Here is an 18,389-nt window from a genome sequence, read left to right as displayed (position 1 = left end):
TATGTACATACACACACATATGTGTATGTATGGATGTATATGAAGGTATGAAAGAATGTCTGCAAATTTGTTAAAAAAATTTTAATGTACGAAGTTTTTTATGCTCGCCGATTTATGTATGGTGATGTCATTCAATGCCTACGCAAAAAAAAAAAATACCTACCCAAGTGACCAAACTGTCGGATTGGATGACAGAATGGGTGTACAAATAAGCACACAAACTACAAACAAATATTTAGGTACATATGTACATATTTATGTCTCATTGGTTCCAAATCATATGAACATTTATATATGCACATACGTACATATGTACATGCTATGTTTGCTTGTTACCAGCAAAATGCTCACCTCAGCGATTGCAGTATGAGCTGTACTTGCATAATACATACCGCAAAAATGTACTTTTAATGATTCGTCATGCTCAAAACTATTTGGCAAAAAGGTCAAGTTATGAAAATGGAAAAATAAAAAAGCAAATAATTATTTTAACTGGGCTAAAATATGCATGGCTGCTAAAAGAAAACCATTCCTCCTATATGTACATACGTATAAATATATATGTATGTCTAGGTTAACAGATGATTATAAGTAAATATAGAAAATATTTCTTTCTGTGTCTCTTAAAGTTTGTTGTTTATCTATTAAAGCTTAAACACACGGCAGCGTTGATCCGGATTAACTCGGACATAATTCGGATCAACTGCAGTTAAGTCCCGAGTTGATCCGGATCAACGCTGCCGTCTGTTTATGCTTTTAGGGGCTATACGATTTCCGCTTTTCGGAAAATACTTCCCATAAGTTTAGTTTAACATAGTATAAGTCTTGCCATCGCATTGTGTATTTGAAAAATTTAGTGAACCTGCTTCCAAATGAAAACAACCACTTAGTTATGCAAATTATACGGTTTTATTAAGTTTTTAATTAATTGAATAATAAATGTATGAATGTTTTTAATGAAAGAGAGTACATAACTAAATTAAAAGCTTAATTGCTTCTTCATACACCCTTCCAAGTGCGAAAAACGAATGTTCCTTAACTTACAAACACACACATCTGCATGCATGTATGTACGTTTGCAAATGAAGAGTGTTGAAGTGAAGCTTTCCTTTTTAAGTACAGAAAATGACCAAACTCCGTCATCAAGGCGCTACAAACACACGCCAAGCGCTCAGCCAGAAATGTGCATATTTCTGTTGTTACTGAGGGTAAGCCTCTGAGAATTCACAACTCCCAAGCATATACCAACATACATACATAAGCACACACGCAACTGGCAGTAATTGACATCACGTCATGTGTGTTTTTGCAATTGTTTTGTCTTTTAAGTATTTAATTTATGATTTCTCTTCGATAAACTTTAATCCTGTGTGTAAAGAAAATAATGATATCATTATGTCCACAAGTTTTTAAGCAAATAAATCCATAAATTGAGCGTTTTCTTCAAAGTCTATAAAAAATATTAAAACTAAATATGTAATTACAATCAAACCGTGCAGGACTACATCAGTTCATAATTACAAAATACGCTAAAATTAAGACAAACTTAGGAATATCCGTTTATTTCAATGAGTATAACATAAATGGTATGTATTGTAAGTGTGCTATCAGTGTGCAATAACACACGTTGACTTTTTTGTTTTCAATAACTTAAAAGGGAGTTGCTATGTTAGATAATTTGAATAGAAAATAATTGTTTTATATTTTGTTCATGGAATATAGTTGGCACTGAAGCAAAATTATGTAATATCAGCAAATAAGTAGTTAAGGGTAATGAAGCATGTACATAGCTGGATTACCAAGTAAAAGAGAAAATGTATTATTTTTTATTAAATTTTCGTATGTGTTTAACAACAGGCTCAACGTCTTAAAAATTTAGTAAACGAGTTTTAAACAGCGAGGTCTTTTTGGATGATTTATTTTTGTGTTTTTGACAGTGCTACATATACATACATATATGTATGCATTTTTGTTGGAGCAGTGCCTTCTATATTATTTATACCTTTTTTAGATGTAAAATACATACATTGAGAATTTTTATATGTCTAACTTTGCCTTAGATAGTACGTGTACCTTTTATTACTACGTTAATCTATAAATTGTAAAATATGCTGCTTTTTTCCATTTGAAATGTGCAAGTCTTTAAATTTCTGTTTTTTGTCCCAACACAGTAAAAAAGCTCGTTAATTTGCGCTCGCCCTTTGCGTTTTTCTTGAGTGGTGCTGAGACTCCACCCACCACGGTATCAGCATTCTCTTTCTGGGGCATGGGTTCGTTAGCAGCAGCCATGCTAACATCTTTCTGCACTTGCATTGAGACAGTTACGGATACCTGTTGCACACCCAACGATTGAGAGTGTTGTGCTGGTTGCGGAGAAACAGTTGTTACATGAACATTCCCTCCTTTCTTTAGAGCTGGCGAAGATCTTGGTGTTGATTTTTGACGTTTCTGTTTATTGATTTCAGCTGGCTTTTCATTCTTTGTTGTCAGCACTGCATCTTCTTCTAAGTCATCTGTTTTCAAGCACTGTAATAGTTGCTCTTGTAATTCGTCCATTAATTCTTGCTTCTGTACAGTTGCATTTTGAGGTGCCGATTTAGCTGTACGCTTGCGCTCTTTTTTTTCGTCTCCACCTGTATTCTGTTGTTCTGAACTCTCACCGTGTTCCCTGATTATATGCGTACGCACATGAGCGCGGGAAGAGTAACTACGGCCACAAATTTCACATTTGTATGGTCTTTCGCCTGAATGTTATTGAAACACGTTGAGCTTAGGTTATAAAATGAGTAGGAATTTGAAAAATAGAATCATACCTGTATGAGTACGATGATGTACCTTACGATCGATATTGCGCGTAAAGCGTTTATCGCAGTAATCACATTTATAATTCTTCTCGCCATTATGGCAACGGCGATGCACATGGAGATTCTGGTTTGCCCGAAATGTTTTTTGACAAATATCGCATACGAAAGGCTTCTCGCCAGTGTGTACTCGTTTATGTATTTTCAAATCAGAGCTGCGCACAAAGGCTTTCGAACATTCGGAACAAGTGTAGCGACGGTCGTTGGAGTGATGGCGTTGATGAAGATTGAGGTCCTGTTTGGTAGCTACTGGCAAACCACATGTTTCGCATTTGTACGCCTTCACTGTTAGATGCCGCATTTTATGCTCGACGAGGCGTCTCTTAATACGGAAGCATCGGCCGCATTCATCGCAACTAAACGGTTTTTCTCCAGTATGCAAACGCTTATGCTCAGCCAAACGCAGCCCCTTGCTATATGATTTTGGACACAGGTTGCAGGCATAACGTAGCTTGTGAGTCTCTGAATTAGATGCAGTCGGAACTGAAGACTTCTTGCGCTTGCCTTTACTCGAAGATTCATTAGTTTCAGTTTCGGCGATATCAACACCTGAAATATCTGAGCGAGCTGCTGACGAAGGTTTCGGTGAAGATCGGGTTTTAGAAGGTGTTTCTGACTGGTTTTGCCCATCGACAGAATTCTTGCATTTTCGTGGCCTCTTCGCCGTAGGCTTTGGACGGGGAGTTTGAACTTTTTTCGTAGCTTTGGATTTAGGTTTTTTAAAATCCGCTGCTCTTGCCATATTAGTAATTTGTGTATCCATAACCGGATCAGGCACACCATTACTAGCAATATATATGGGTTCTGTGTGATTTTTATCTGCTTTTGTCGGCGGCTCAGTTGAAACATTTGATTCAGGGGTAGCTTCTTCGGAGTTCGAAGGCGCTTCTTCGGCAGAATTATTTAGTAAAAGAACTACATATACTACAGGTTCGTCTTCAGTTTGTTTTTGTGAAATGCTTTGCTCCTCTGAAGCTACAAGAGTGTCGGGGATTGCAACTTCGGCATCTTTGTTTGGTGCAACAGCGTATAAGACAGGGGCGTCATCAATGTTTTGTTCTGTTAAAGTACATAGCTCCTTCGGAGGTGTAGCATTGTCAAAGATTGCAACTTCGGCATCGTCGTTTGGTAATGATATGGATGCAAATGGTTCAGCAGATAGAACACCAGCGTCATCAATTTTTTCTTCCGTTAAAATATCTTGCTCTTGTGGAGCTGCAACAGTGACGGGGATTGGAATATCGCGTTCGTTGGTTGGTAGTGCAATTGTGGCTATTGATGCAGTTACACATGGTTTTGGCGGCGCACGCTTTGAGAATGCCTGAAATGAGTCAAGGATTGCAACTTCGGCTTCGTTGCTTGGTAATACGGATGCACATGCCTCAGCAGATAAAACACCTGCGTCTTCAATTTTTTGTTCCGTTAAAATACTATGCTTTTCTGGAGCTGCAGCAGTGTCTGCGATTGCAGTTTCCGCATCATTGTTTGGTACTGAAATTGTGAATATTGTTGGACCTTCACAATGCTTTGACGGAAGTCCTTTTGAAAATGCCTGAAATGAGTCAAGGATTGCAACTTCGGCTTCGTTGTTTGGTAATACGGATACACATGCCTCAGCAGATAAAACTCCTGCGTCCTCAATTTTTTGTTCCGTTAAAATACTATGCTTTTCTGGAGCTGCAGCAGTGTCTGCGATTTCTGTTTCCGCATCGTTGTTTGGCAATGAAATTTTGAATATTGCTGGACCTTCACAATGCTTTGGCGGCAGTCCTTTTGAAAATGCCTGAAATGAGTGAACGATAGCAACTTCGGCATCTTTGTTAGTTATAGATATGGATACACAAACCTCAGAAGATAAAAGACCTGCGTCATCAATTTTTTGTTCCGTTAAAAAACCCTGCTCTTCTGGAGCTGCAACAGTGGGGAGGATTGCAACTTCGACATCGTTGTTTGCTAATGAAACTGTGACTTTTGTTGCATCTCCACGTCGCTTTGGCGGCGGTCGGTTTGATAATGCCTGGTGTGAATAACATGATTACTTGCATATATTGTATTTCGTCGTTTAAAGTACAAAACCGCGTATCAACAAAATGCAAAACCGCGTATCAAGATAATGAAATACCGCATAAATTATTTTCTAAAGAGTAAAACCACTCATATTTTCAAATGGTTCTCTTTTTATAAAGCAATCGAATTTCTGGCTAGTATATTTCAGGACGAATGGATAAGGATTGAGCCAAGAGCTTATGTGAGCAAATACAATTTTTGACAGCAAATGTCAGTTACGCGGTTTTTCAGAAGGACGATACGCAGTTTTATACTTTAAACGACGATTTATTTTAATGGAAAAATTAATATGCGTTTATTGTGTGTTATTTTACTTACCGCTCTCCGCTTTCGTTTAAGCTTCGGTGACGACTTTTGTGCGACAACCTCGGCATGTTTCTCTTCTACTGTAATTTCTACTTCTGGCTTTTCTGGACTTGTCGTTGCTGACGTTTCAATGTCATCCACCTGTTGTTCGGTTTGCAACTGCGCATGCTCCTCAGCCAATGGTGGTATTTCACATATCGAAGGTTTTTGGCTAACTTGTTCCTCCACTTTAGAATGTTCGCTTGCTTCTTTATCCACACTAGTTTCGATGACCGCCTCATTCTCATCAACAACCCTCTTTTCCGTTATTTCATTCACTTCTTTCTCTTCATCCGGTGGTGGTGTGTCTGGTACTTGCAATGACACAGTCGTGGTTAAGAAATCGTTGTTATTTAAGTTTTGCGCCATTGGCACTACTACCATCACCGGCGAGTCAGTCATTGCTTCTATGCTTGCTTTACGTTGCTTTTCGCTTTCAATAGCTGCTGCACTCACTTTGGTTAACTGTTCCACTTCTTCGCATACCTCGACCTTAATCTCGCACTTGGGCAACACATCAATTTCTTTAACAGGACCAGTAAATAATTGATGTTGTTGCCGCAAGTGTTTATGGAATAGTACCAATGTTGCATATTTGCATTCACAATGGCCACATATAAGAAAGAGTTTTTTGTCATTTAAAATAAAAACATTTCCGCACGACTCAAGCTTCGCATCCTCAGGAAGAGGTGACATTGAGTGCACACTGAAATCGTCATCGGAAAGTTCATCTTCCAGTTTTACTCTGACTTTAAGCACTTTATCCTGCGTCTGCGCTTTATTTCCCGCCTGTTGCTGTTTATTCGATATGTTGCGTGAACTTTTACGCGCCGGCGTTGGTATTGTGATGTCTTCCTCTTCCTGGAACAGTTTGTGTGCATCGTGCAAATGTTTTGCGAATGTCGACATGTCTCCATATCGCAAGTCACAAAAGCTGCAATTAAAAATAAGTTGTTCTTGTTTCTCATACATGTATATATTGCCGCAGGACTCCGTTTGGCAGGAGGGTGTGACTAGCGACGATGCCACGGAGCAAGTGGAGGAAGCACGCTTTCTGCATGAACGTTTATTTGCCGTAACATTATCTTCTTGTTCAACTTCGGATTCAGCTTTATCTGTCTTTTCTACGTTTTTACTCGCAGCAGTTTGTTTTATTTTTGCATCTTGTTTTTGCCTTGGTACTTCTGCGCATTTTGCTAGCTTGCTGTCGCTGATGGTAGAAGCAGAAGAGCAGGAAACAATGGAAGTTTTACTACTAACGCTCGTACAACTAGAAATACTGCTACCACGAAGTTTCTTCGCTGTATTCACTTTAATACCACTTCCCGGAGCGCTAATAGTCGAATCCGTTGGTAATTGCAATCCTTTGCCAATTAATTCGTGGAACCGTATTCTCTGTGCTTCCAATTCAGCTTCTTCATCGCTGCTTATCGGTACCAGTGCCTCCTCATCCTCCAGCAGATCCGTTTCAGAGTCATCCTCGTCAGAGTCTTCGTCATCGTCCTCATTGTCAGAGCTGCCCTCTTCCTCCACGGCGATATTCGTTTTCACGTTCTTGTTTTTCTGTTTGCCATTGTTTTCTGCGTCTCCGTCGTCGCCATTATCCGGCGATTCTAGTTTTATGGGAACATGCTCTAACAGTGTGTTGATCATCGCGCTGTTTGCTTCTCAAACACTCTTGTATAATTCTTCTGCTAGATCTTTAATTATTATAGTTACATTAAAATGTTGTTTTCTATATTTTTAGTATATTTCTGCCACTTTTATTAACAATTTATTCAGCACTCTCACCACTATAAGCAAATCCGTCGCACACAGTAATAAATTCTACTGACGCCGCTTCATTTCCACAAAGCTGTCAACTTTTTGCCTTCGCTTACTCATTTGTTGTTGTTCCGCTTTCAATTTTGCTTTGTCCACTTGGCGCGCAGCTCGTTTGTAAAAACAGCAAAACCATGGTGTTAAGAAATTATTTTGCAAACCTTTATTTTGTGCCTGTGCATAGGGCAAGCGAGAGCGAGATGGCTGCTGTATATTGGGGACAGCCGTTAACTGAATGAGTGAATTTGTGGAGCGTATTGCTGTCAACTAATTTTGACAAATGGAAATGCGTAAATGATCTCAATGGAATGAATGATAAAATATCGACGGTTGCATTTATTAACACAGGACATGGAAATGGGAGCATACAAAATGTTTAATGCTGCGTTTTTGCTGCATTGAAAAAGCAACATTTAGCACTTTCGAACATTGTGTTTTCGAAGAGCGTTCGTGCTATCGCATTTAAGCCTCCCTTTAGTCAAATGAATTAGTTGTAAACTACCTCACAACTAGTATGAACCGCATGCCCAACTAGTCAGCCAACTATCTTTTTTCCATGCAATCAACTGGTATTTTTAACATGGGGATGTCCTACGAGATGGAAATTGTCAGATTTCGGTCAGAAATATAATAGTCTCATACTAGTTCAAAATAGACAGAAAAATACTAGTCCAACTATGAACCAAAGCCACTACTTTGGGAGTCAAAAAATCAAATAAATTCATGAATATACAATAAAAACTTTTGATTAAGTACACTTTAATATTTGTATTACAAATTTTTATTTAGTAGCCTTAGATTTGCCAATAATTAGTGTTAAATTTTTTGACTATTAATTAAAAGCAAAATATATACATATATATTTCAAACTTTCGTACATAAATTTAAATGAATTTTTCATTAAATGTTATTAAAAGTAAAAGGTTTCAGGTACAATAAATACTATAAGTTTATATTTTTTAATAATATTGAATGTGCAAAGAAAACATTTTAGTTAAAAATAAAGTGAATACTTTAGTTAATTTTTGAGTGAACTAAAATAAAAATAAAATTTTTAGTTAAAATAAATTATATTCATTAACTTAGGGCATTTCAGTCTATTCTTTTTAAAAATTTATAAAAGTATAATGTTTAAAAGTTGAAATTTGGATAAGAATAAAAAAATAATAATACAAGCAGTTATAAAATATTCTCAACTTTTGTATGTAGTTTGGCTTGTTGATTGATAATAGAAATTAATCAAATGATTATATTTATCGTGTAACTAAAGAAAGTCAAACATAATTGAAAATGATCAAAAATAACAAAATAATGACGTAACTAAAATTAATGAATGAATTAAATTTTTTTAAGTAATTAATTATTAATCAGGTGGTAATATCGGTATTTGATCATTAAACGGTTATCCAAAAAAACATGCTTTAATTAATAATCATTATAAATTATGAATAATATTGAGTACGTAGTCGATTTAATGGTTCACAATATACCAAATGAAAGTTATATTTAGTGTATTAAACTGTCGAATTTAAAACAGTGCATGAATAAATCGTTTTGTACTTGGTACAAGTCTTGTCATTTTCGAGCTAGTTTGGTTTCTGTTAGGAAATTCTAGTTGTAAACTAGTATTTTTCTTGACTAGTTTGGGATTTCACTGCAGGGCAATTATACCAGACATGTCAAATAATGGCTAATATTAGTTGCGATCCCGTACGAGTCCGGACTAGTCAGAAATAGTCAGAATCAGTCAGATTTTACTGGAAATCGATCCCGTACTCGGTTCTCTGACTATTGAGAGGACAAAAAAGAGAGTAAATACGATTCTCTCTCTGTCAGAATTTACCAGTTTTAGTCCGAGAATTTTTTGCTGGTAAATTCTGGTAAATGTGTCAAACGATCAGCTGTAGTGTGTTTGGCAACCAAATTGTAAACAAAAGAAAAGTGCACTCTGCTAATTCATGTTGAAAATTATTTAATTACTTGTTTAAGTGGATTCTAATGAATTTGAAAGTTTTTTTGGTTAATTACATGTGTGAGCTGAGTGTGTTTACATACAAAATAAGCAAAAATTTACAACCAAAATTTGGAGGTTATGTTGAAGTTGACAGAAGTTACCATTTTTTACTAGAAAGCGATCCCGTACGTTTCTATGTTACTCTCTCGCTCTGAGCGAATTTTTATTTTTTGACAGTTTTACTAGTTAAGAGTCCGAGGAATACGGGATTGCACCTATTCATAATGATTATTAATTAAAACATGTTTTTTTTTTGGATAACCGTTTAATGATCAAATACCGATATTATCACCTGATTAATAAGTAATTACTTCAAAAAATTTAATTCATTCATTAATTTTAGTTACGTCATTATTTTGTTATTTTTGATCATTTTCAATTATGTTTGACTTTCTTTAGTTACACGATAAATATAATCATTTGATTAATTTCTATTATCAATCAGCAAGCCAAACTACATACAAAAGTTAAGAATATTTTATAACTGCTTGAATTATTTTTTTTTTATTCTTATCCAAATTTCAAGTTATAAACATTATACTTTTATAAATTTTTAAAAAGAATAGACTGAAATGCCCAAAGTTAATGAATATAATTTATTTTAATTCAAACTTTTATTTTTATTTTAGTTCACTCAAAAATTAACTAAAGTATTCATTTTATTTTTAACTAAAATGTTTTCCTGTGCATATTCAATATTATTAAAAAAGATAAAAATATAGTATTTATTGTACCTAAAACCTTTTACTTTTAATAACATTTAATGAAAAATTCATTTAAATTTATGTTCGAAAGTTTGAAATTAGGGATGTGTAGGATATCCGGTAGATATCCGCAATCCGCCCTATCCGGCCGTTTTTTGGTTATCCGGTTATCCGGCCGGATACTGGCTAATATCCGGCCGGATTCCGGATATCGATTATAGAAGATTCAATTTTTATCCCACATTTTGTATTTTTGTAATCCAATTTAATAGTATCTAATTAGTAATCAAAGTTATCAATTTGTATATTTTTCATTATGAAAAGAAGCATTTCCGCATTATCGGGCAACAACCTATTTCTATTTTCAACATAAATGTTACCCGATGCACTAAATACTCTTTCCGAGTTCGCTGAGGAACAGGGATGCCGTTTGGATCTAAATAGATCCAATTGGATACGTTTTTAGACGAATTTTTGCGGGATACTTATGTTTTCCGATCAGTATAAATGTGGATACTTTTTTAAATAGGCCAAAATTTTATATTTTCTATAAAGTTTTTTTCGTTCAAAAATCGATTTTCATTAATCTCGTTTTCTAAATGTTTTAAAAAGCGCTATTTAAGAGTGAAATTTTTTATTTGTTTGTTTTTATTATTATTATTTATTTATTTTTTTTATACAATACATAATATAAATACATTCAATTTAATTTTAATGTTTAAAGTTGCAAAAATTTTTTAACTAGAAAATACATTTCCTACAAATATTAAACATTAGGGGCTTACATTTACTCTATTTTAATCATTTTATGTGTTATTTTGCTCTTTGCTCCAAATTTGATATATTAAAGTAAATAGGCAGTGTTCAACATCCTGAACATCTTATATGTATGTATATTTATACAGATTCCTGTTGAAAAATATATACTTTTCAGTAGTAGTTTTACACACACTTTTTAGAGTGTACAGGTACAAATGTAACATATTCATTACTATTTATTATACTTACTTTGAAAAGTACTTATGCGTAAAAAATGTAATTTGTAAATTGAAATTACTAAACTTTGATTTTATGAAATATAAAAATATATAAATACATATTCCAAGTCCTTAAGATGGTTTAAATTATGTATTTTTCTTGAAAATCTTTGGTTTTCTTACAAATTATGAGATGGATACGTAAAAAAAGAAAATTGGATACATTTGAATACATTTTTGGCTTGGTCGGTGATACATTTTCTTTGGACGGCGCGGCAACACTGCTGAGGAAGGTGGCGCGCAGAGATACTTCAGGCTATACTTCCACTAAGTTAAGGGATCTTCTTGTCTGGATATAAGAGGTAGCTGCAAATATTTCTCTATTTCTAGTTCATAAATCGCAACCTTTTTTCTTGTACGTTCGCTGCCTTGTATACCAATCGTTTGGCTATCCATATCACTAGAAACACTAGAATCAGCATCAGAGCCGTTGGCGATTCCTCAAAGCATTGCCAAATATCCTCGTGAGCTCGATCTTCGATGGAAGCTTTCACTATAGTTCGGCATTTTTCATATGATTCAACTGGTTTCTCCATGCTGATTTATAATTTCGAATTAGTTCATCAACAACCCAGTTTTTAGCTTTATTGGCGTCAGAAAAAAAACGAGTTTTGAAACGGTGCGAATCTGTTCCGAAAAAATTACAACAATGCCACAACTATTTATTGGAACATTCACAGCTCGTCATTTTGTCGTGCCGAAATTGCAGACCTACGCGTTCGGAAACGAAAAAGGTTAATAGGCGGGTTCTGTATAATTTAAACAAAAATTAACGTAAGAAAACAAAACATCTTGATTGTTCAAAAGCAAAGAGTTTGATGAAGATTGTTTTTTGTTTATAAGATGCCATTTTTCACGTCGATAGCATCGCACAGATGTGTGCGTAATTGTGTTTTCGAAGTGGTAAATTCTATAGCATCAGAAACGGTGCGGAGGTCGAGGTGAACTCGAGCCGGCAAAAAACAATATTGTGAAATTTATTAATGGCAGCAGTCTACCGGATATCCGATCGGATATCCGAATCCGGCTGTTATTTTTTACAGGGTATCCGGAATCCGGTTATCCGGCAAAATCTATATCCGGCACATCCCTATTTGAATATATATGTATGTATATATTTTTGCTTTTAATTAATAGTCAAAAAATTTAACACTAATTATTGGCAAATCTAAGGCTACCAAATAAAATTTTTTTATACATATATTAAAGTGTACTTAACCCTTTCGGTACATCTTTTTAAATTCGGGCTATAAAAATCCAATTTTTTTATTAAATGATCCTTAATACATAATATAATAACATTCAATTTAATTTTTTTCCAAAATGCGATTCTAAAGTGTTTTTTGGAATGAATATTTATATGCATATATATTATTATATGAATATATATATTATTTATGGCATCATTTGTACTAATTTTTTATATGGTATTTTATTTTATTCAAATCAAATTAAATAACACCACAAAAATTTAATAAAATAAGTTGGAACATGCATAGATTTAATAATTCATTTAAAAACTTTACGAGTTGCAATTTCCCAGTACAAATATATCGTTATTTGCTGGTGCGGATTTCAGCTCCTTCAAATATTATTGATGCCATTTGGCATCATACACATTTAAAAATATACCACGCGTTTATTAGCACTTTTTTAAATTAAATTACAAGTTCCAGCAATATTTGACACTATTTGGGAGACTATAGCATATTTATTTGTTTTTAATTTATTGGGTTATTTGGTAAAATATAGTATTTTAATGTAGACCTTTCTAAGCGGAAGAAAAAAATTGAAATTTTTCATCTACTATGGATAAAAATAACAATACCGTATTAAAATATAGTTTATAAAACTTCCCATTACAGCGTTGCATATAAAAATATAATTTCAGATAAGCTCAATTAAATCTGTGAGTATTCAAAAAAGCATGACGCCATATGGCATCAAAATAGCGAAAGTGTTAATCAAAAGTTTTTATTGTATATTCATGAATTCATTTTATTTTTTGACTCCCAAAGTAGTGGCTTTGGTTCATAGTTGGACTAGTATTTTTCTATATATTTTGAACTAGTATGAGACTATTATATTTCTGACCGAAATCTGACAATTGCCATCTCGTAGGGTATCCTCATGTTAAAAATACCAGTTGGTTGCATGGAAAAAAGATAGTTGGCTGACTAGTTGGGCATGCGGTTCATACTAGTTGTGAGGTAGTTTACAACTAGTTCATTTGACTACAGGGTGAGTACGTAGTCGATTTAATGGTTTACAATATAACCAAATGAAAGTTATATTTATTGTATTAAACTGTCGAAGTTAAAACAGTGCATGAATAAATCGTTTTGTACGTGGTACAAGTCTTGTCATTTTCGAACTAGTTCGGTTTCTGTCAGGAAATTCTAGTTGTAAACCAGTATTTTTCCTGACTAGTTTGGGATTTCACTGCAGGGCTGCTATACAGTTCAATGCGAGCGTGAGCGTGAGCTTTTTATTTTGACCGATATCTTCGTTATTACTTAACTTTTTGCAATAGTTGTTACATCAAAAGATAGCGAATTAAAATATCTTTCAGAATTATAGAATAAAAACTAATTTAAAATGCATGATATGCCTTTTATCAAGCTCACACTAAACTGCGTGCGTACACAAAGCATTCGCATGTGAACGACAAGTTTTGACAGATGTGTGTGAGCGTCCATAAGAACAGTGTACGAAAATAAACTATATTGTACGTTACTATTTCGTTTCGTTTATTACTTTAACAGTTCGGTACAATACGAAAACAAAACGGCTGAGTTCACTTTGGCGATAGTACACTACAGTAGTTAGTAGTTACATACGAAACAACAAACGAAATGAATCGTGCAGAAAAAAATATATGTATCTATGTATGTACATATATGCAATAACTAAATACAAAACGAATGGCTGCAATGAATAAAAAAAATAAAAATGTTTTTTAATCGAATTGGATATGAAAAATTACAGAAAAAAATATTTTTCACGTAATTGAAACGTTTGCATACATATAAAACGTACCATATGGTACAATTGTCACAAACGAAATGAAAACGTTTCTCGTTGGGGAAAATGACAGTGAGTCTTACAATTTGTTTCTGACTATGTACAAAACTGTACAAAGCAACAAATGATATGATGATCGATGAGCAAATGGGAATTGTTTTGTACAGTTTATTTTCGTACCCTGCATAAGAAATCAAATGGAATTCTTTGCCTTTGCGACCGTTCACGTTCACGCTCGCATTGAACTGTATATCAAGCTTATAACAGGCTTTAGCAAATCACAGCGTACGGCAGTGCGCGCGAGGGACGAAAGCAGCCACAGTAATGCAGAAATGACTCGCTTAAATATACATACACGAGATTTGGAAGTTTTTATCCAGACGTCCAATCGACATGTTTGAGTTATCGTTAGAAAGGTCTTGCAGAGTGTGTCCAGCAGATGTATTCAAGCTTCATAAACGATTAACCGAATTCTTAAAAATAAAATAATGTAAAAAAAAATATTTTTTAAAAACAAGCTTGTCGCGCGAATAGCAAACCGGCATTTAAATATCTGCATACATACATACATATACATACATACCTAACCAATTATGCATGTACGCTGAATTCGCCGACAAGCTTTTTTAAAAACGAAGTAAATAAGTACAAATTGTTAGTCATTTTCATTAGAGTTTGAATAACTCCTTTCACTAAATGGCTTTTAGCAACTTTAACGATACCTTATTACTTATACTTATTTTATTTTATTCATTTTAGTGCAGTTTTGACAAAATTTTCTTGCTAAAAAAATCTTTTGCTACACTACTTCATTTTATTCCTTTGATTGTACAGGTTAAATAAAAGCTTGTTTTTAAAAAATATTTTTTTTTACATTATTTTATTTTATAATTTTTAGTCCATTTATAAAAGCGTTGTATATTAAGAAGTGTTATTTTATTTTATGTACAAAATTTTGCAATAGATATTAAAAGAATTAAACTTGCAATGAAAGAGAACAGAAGCAAGCAAAATGTTGTTTGCTTACGTTTTGTATAAACATACATATGTAGATATAGCAGCAGTTAATTTTATTTAAAGAAATGGCGTGTCGTCCATTTCCGCTGTAGCATATGTAAATGGCGTATATTTAGGCGCAATATTTAACTTCTTCTGGCGGGGCGACATCTGGAGTCTTTTACTTCCTACAACGAGGCTCATATCTAGACTAGGTTGATATCTAGAATTTGCCACAAATAGCTTTGCTACACGGCGCGCCGGCAGCTTTAACAATTTTATAGTGGTTTTACGTTCTTTGGCAAATTAAGCTCTGTTAGCCATAAATCTTACTATTTTTTGACCGCCTTTGAATCAAGACCCCTGGACCATATGGGGAATTCATTTATATTTTAAATTGCATTGTCATCGGGATTGGAACTATGCTGAAAATTTCAAGTCTCTAACTTGTCGGGAAGTCAGTTTAAAATCTATTGGAAATTTCCGCGATTTGCGCGGGATGACCAAGTTAAATAAAAGCTTATAATTAGGCTAAAGTGTTGCGAAACAAAAAACGTTTCTTTGCTTTTGCCGGTTTAAGGGAGTATGTGGATGCACCAAACATATTTAGTGTTATTCTATAGGTCAATACCTTTCACACGATACTTTATATATTAAGTTCCGGTCACTAGTTGGAATGATATAGAGCTAAATATGTTTTGGTTTGTGTCTCCACTACGAGATGCTTTGCGATGTGTGTAGCGTCTGTACGTACCTTCATTTAATTTTATTCAAACTTTCAAGAATTAAAGTACCAAAAAAACTGGGAAGGTTTTTTCTAGGATGTTTCGATTCGTAGGACTTTGTGGGCGTGTCTAGTGCCTGAAATTCGGAAAAAGGCAATTATTTACACTACCACTGAGGTCGCCCTACGCAATCCAAGACATTAATCAGGATATCAGTAAAAAGGTCTTCAAACAAGCTATCTAATCCTGTCTTTTGCGTTTATAAAATATAAATATGCCATAACGTTATCGCCTGAAAACTAAAAATCGGGCTGCTGAAAGTACAGATTTCGGGCATTTTCTTAAAAACTGGTCAATCGATTTTATTCTAAGTTTCCACAAGTCTAGCTTAAAACCTTAGCTTTCATCTGGTATATAGCTTATATCTGGGAAAGCTCTTGTTGTGGAGATATTACGATTCAAATTGAAACAAGTGATATTTAGCAAAAACAAAACCGACTTAAAAAAATATATATCCATATATATTTCATGATCCAATGATCGGATCTAAACCAGATTAGTATAGGACCACCTCTGAGACACTACCTTTCCGATGCAAAATAAATGATCGAAACCGGTCGGCGTGGTCCAAAGTTATGCGGTCACATACATAAAAAAAAAATTTCCGGCGAACTGATAACCTCCCCCGCTTTTGGAAGTCGGTTAAAAATGTCGCTGCAAAATAGTCAAATGGTTAAAAATTAAAAAAGAATTACTTTAAGATATAAAAATAACATACCCGAAAAAAAGTGGCCATTCTCCGATTGCAACTTAAATCGAAATTCCCTGCAAATCGGGGAATTTCCCGCGAGTTGAAGGTACACAGTATGTAACTATGCTACATGGGTTTATCATCCGCACTTAACCTACCTGGGAAGACGCATACAATATTACCTACAGTTGTATTTAAATATGTATGTATGAATGCATTTAGTTCACCCAATGTACCGCTACTACTTACATAAAACGTATAAATTGCTACTGAGCAAAACTACTTGAGAAAAAAATCGTTAGTTTAATAGCACGAGTGCAACACTGTACACGTGATAAAAGTAAAACTTATTAAAAAGCACAGGTCTGCGCCCCACACCCGGTAGAAATCTTAACAACAATTAAACTACGAGGCAATCAAACGAATACAGTTGATTATTGTATCCGAAGTTGGTACCAAGTTGATAGGGTTTTATCAAATACAAATACATCATCATTCTCATTCGCTTTATTCCGTATGCGAAAAATTATATGTTTCAATGGACACATCGATTTGAATACATAATTTAGATTAAGATAACATTTTTAGCAATTAATTTGAGAAAAATAAAACATTTAGATTATTGTTTGTATTTTGGTCGATTTTAAATTTGCTACCACGACGCATTTATCTTCTAATATTACTGTTTGGTGGTTGTCAGAAGGCATATTTCCATTGCTATCTTAAATAACCTAGCAGAAGTGTATATGCATACAAAGATACGTAATAGCTTCATTGCGTTTGAAAGGCGCCATGTCACCTTATCAAATAGCCGCAATTTTCTCTAAACTTATGGGATTGATTTCATATATCTCCATACCATGTTCGAGTACTCTACCATGAACACTTACAGAGATAAGCAGTGTGAAAAATTCGGTTTGTATGGGAGGTGCCACGCCCCTTTTTCCAATAGCCCCAATTTTTCCTCATGACTATGCGAATGATTTTATATGTCTTGTACATACCAAGTTCCAGTACTCTACCATGAACACTTGCAGAGATATAAAGTGTGAAAAATTTAGTTTGTATGGGAGATGCGACGCCCCCTTCACTTAGCGCTATGAAACATACTTCACAACCTATTATCTACCGAATATACATACATACAAAATTTCATTCAAATCGGTCAAGCCGTTTCGGAGGAGTTCGACCACAAACACCTTGACACGATATTTTTATATATTAGATTTTTCATACAAAAATACTAAAAATTCGAAAAGAAAAAATTGAGACAATTTTTTTAGGATAGGGACACACTAAGCGCCGAATTCCAGTACTCTGTCGTGAACACTGCCAGAGGTATGCAGTATGAAAAATTTGGTTTGTACGAGAGGTGACGCCCCCTGCACCCAGCGGTATGATATATCAAATAAAACACCTCTTTGAGGTAAAATTTTCGAGTGACGAAAGCTGAACTAGAAACACAAAATTTATGAATTCAATTCCGTGAAGAAAATTATATGCATTTTTTAACTGCCTTTCAAACGTAGGGAAAATCTTTTTTATTCATACGAATCGTTGCAAAAGTTCTGTTTTTTTTTATTGTGTTTCTAGCAGTAAACGGAAATTCGCAGCGTTCCGAATAAATAAAAAAAGATTTTCCATACGTTTGAAAGGCAGTTAAAAAATACGTATAATTTTCGTGACGAAATTGATATCATAAATTTTGTGTTTCTAGTTCAGCTTTCGTCACTCGAAAATATTACCTCAAAGAGGTGTTTTATTTGATATCAATTATTTTGGGGTAGCAAATTTAAAATTGACGAAAATACAAACAATAAACTAAATGTTTTATTTTTCTCAAACAAATTGCTAAAAATATTCTCTAAATCTAAATTATGTATTCAAATCGATGTGTCCATTGAAACACATGGTTTTTCGAATACGAATAAAGCGAAAAAGGATGATCAAGGATATGATGATATCAAGGATGATATGTATTCGAAGAAATTAAAAATTAAAAAAAATATGAGAAATGATTAAAACTTATCAACTTGGTACCAAC

At 34.2% G+C, this 18,389-nt stretch overlaps 2 protein-coding genes across 6 annotated transcripts in view; one reads left to right on the top strand and one right to left on the bottom strand.

Moving 5' to 3' along the window:
- LOC118738757 overlaps nucleotides 1–18,389 on the top strand; it is a 367,494-nt gene that overhangs the window by 259,109 nt on the left and 89,996 nt on the right. The window lies entirely within an intron of this gene.
- Nucleotides 887–7,215, bottom strand: LOC118738756. 3 transcript variants are annotated; one of them, XM_036469713.1, is made up of 5 exons: nucleotides 5,247–7,215; nucleotides 4,708–4,878; nucleotides 4,474–4,644; nucleotides 2,814–4,413; nucleotides 887–2,744 (listed from the first exon to the last, which is right to left on the bottom strand). In XM_036469713.1, the coding sequence occupies exons 1-5, from the start codon at nucleotides 6,924–6,926 to the stop codon at nucleotides 2,143–2,145; spliced, it is 4,224 nt and encodes a 1,407-aa protein (XP_036325606.1). In that variant the 5' UTR covers nucleotides 6,927–7,215; the 3' UTR covers nucleotides 887–2,142. The 3 variants fall into 3 exon arrangements, with proteins under 3 accessions (XP_036325606.1, XP_036325605.1, XP_036325604.1); XM_036469712.1 differs by having other exon boundaries at nucleotides 2,814–4,644; nucleotides 5,247–6,973; nucleotides 7,065–7,215; XM_036469711.1 differs by having other exon boundaries at nucleotides 2,814–4,644.

The sequence above is a fragment of the Rhagoletis pomonella genome, unplaced genomic scaffold, assembly GCF_013731165.1.
Source record: "Rhagoletis pomonella isolate Grant_MI unplaced genomic scaffold, Rhpom_1.0 Rhpom_scaffold_00005, whole genome shotgun sequence".
NCBI classification, from domain to species: Eukaryota; Metazoa; Arthropoda; class Insecta; order Diptera; family Tephritidae; genus Rhagoletis; species Rhagoletis pomonella.
This window is presented reverse-complemented; position numbering and strand designations above follow the sequence as displayed.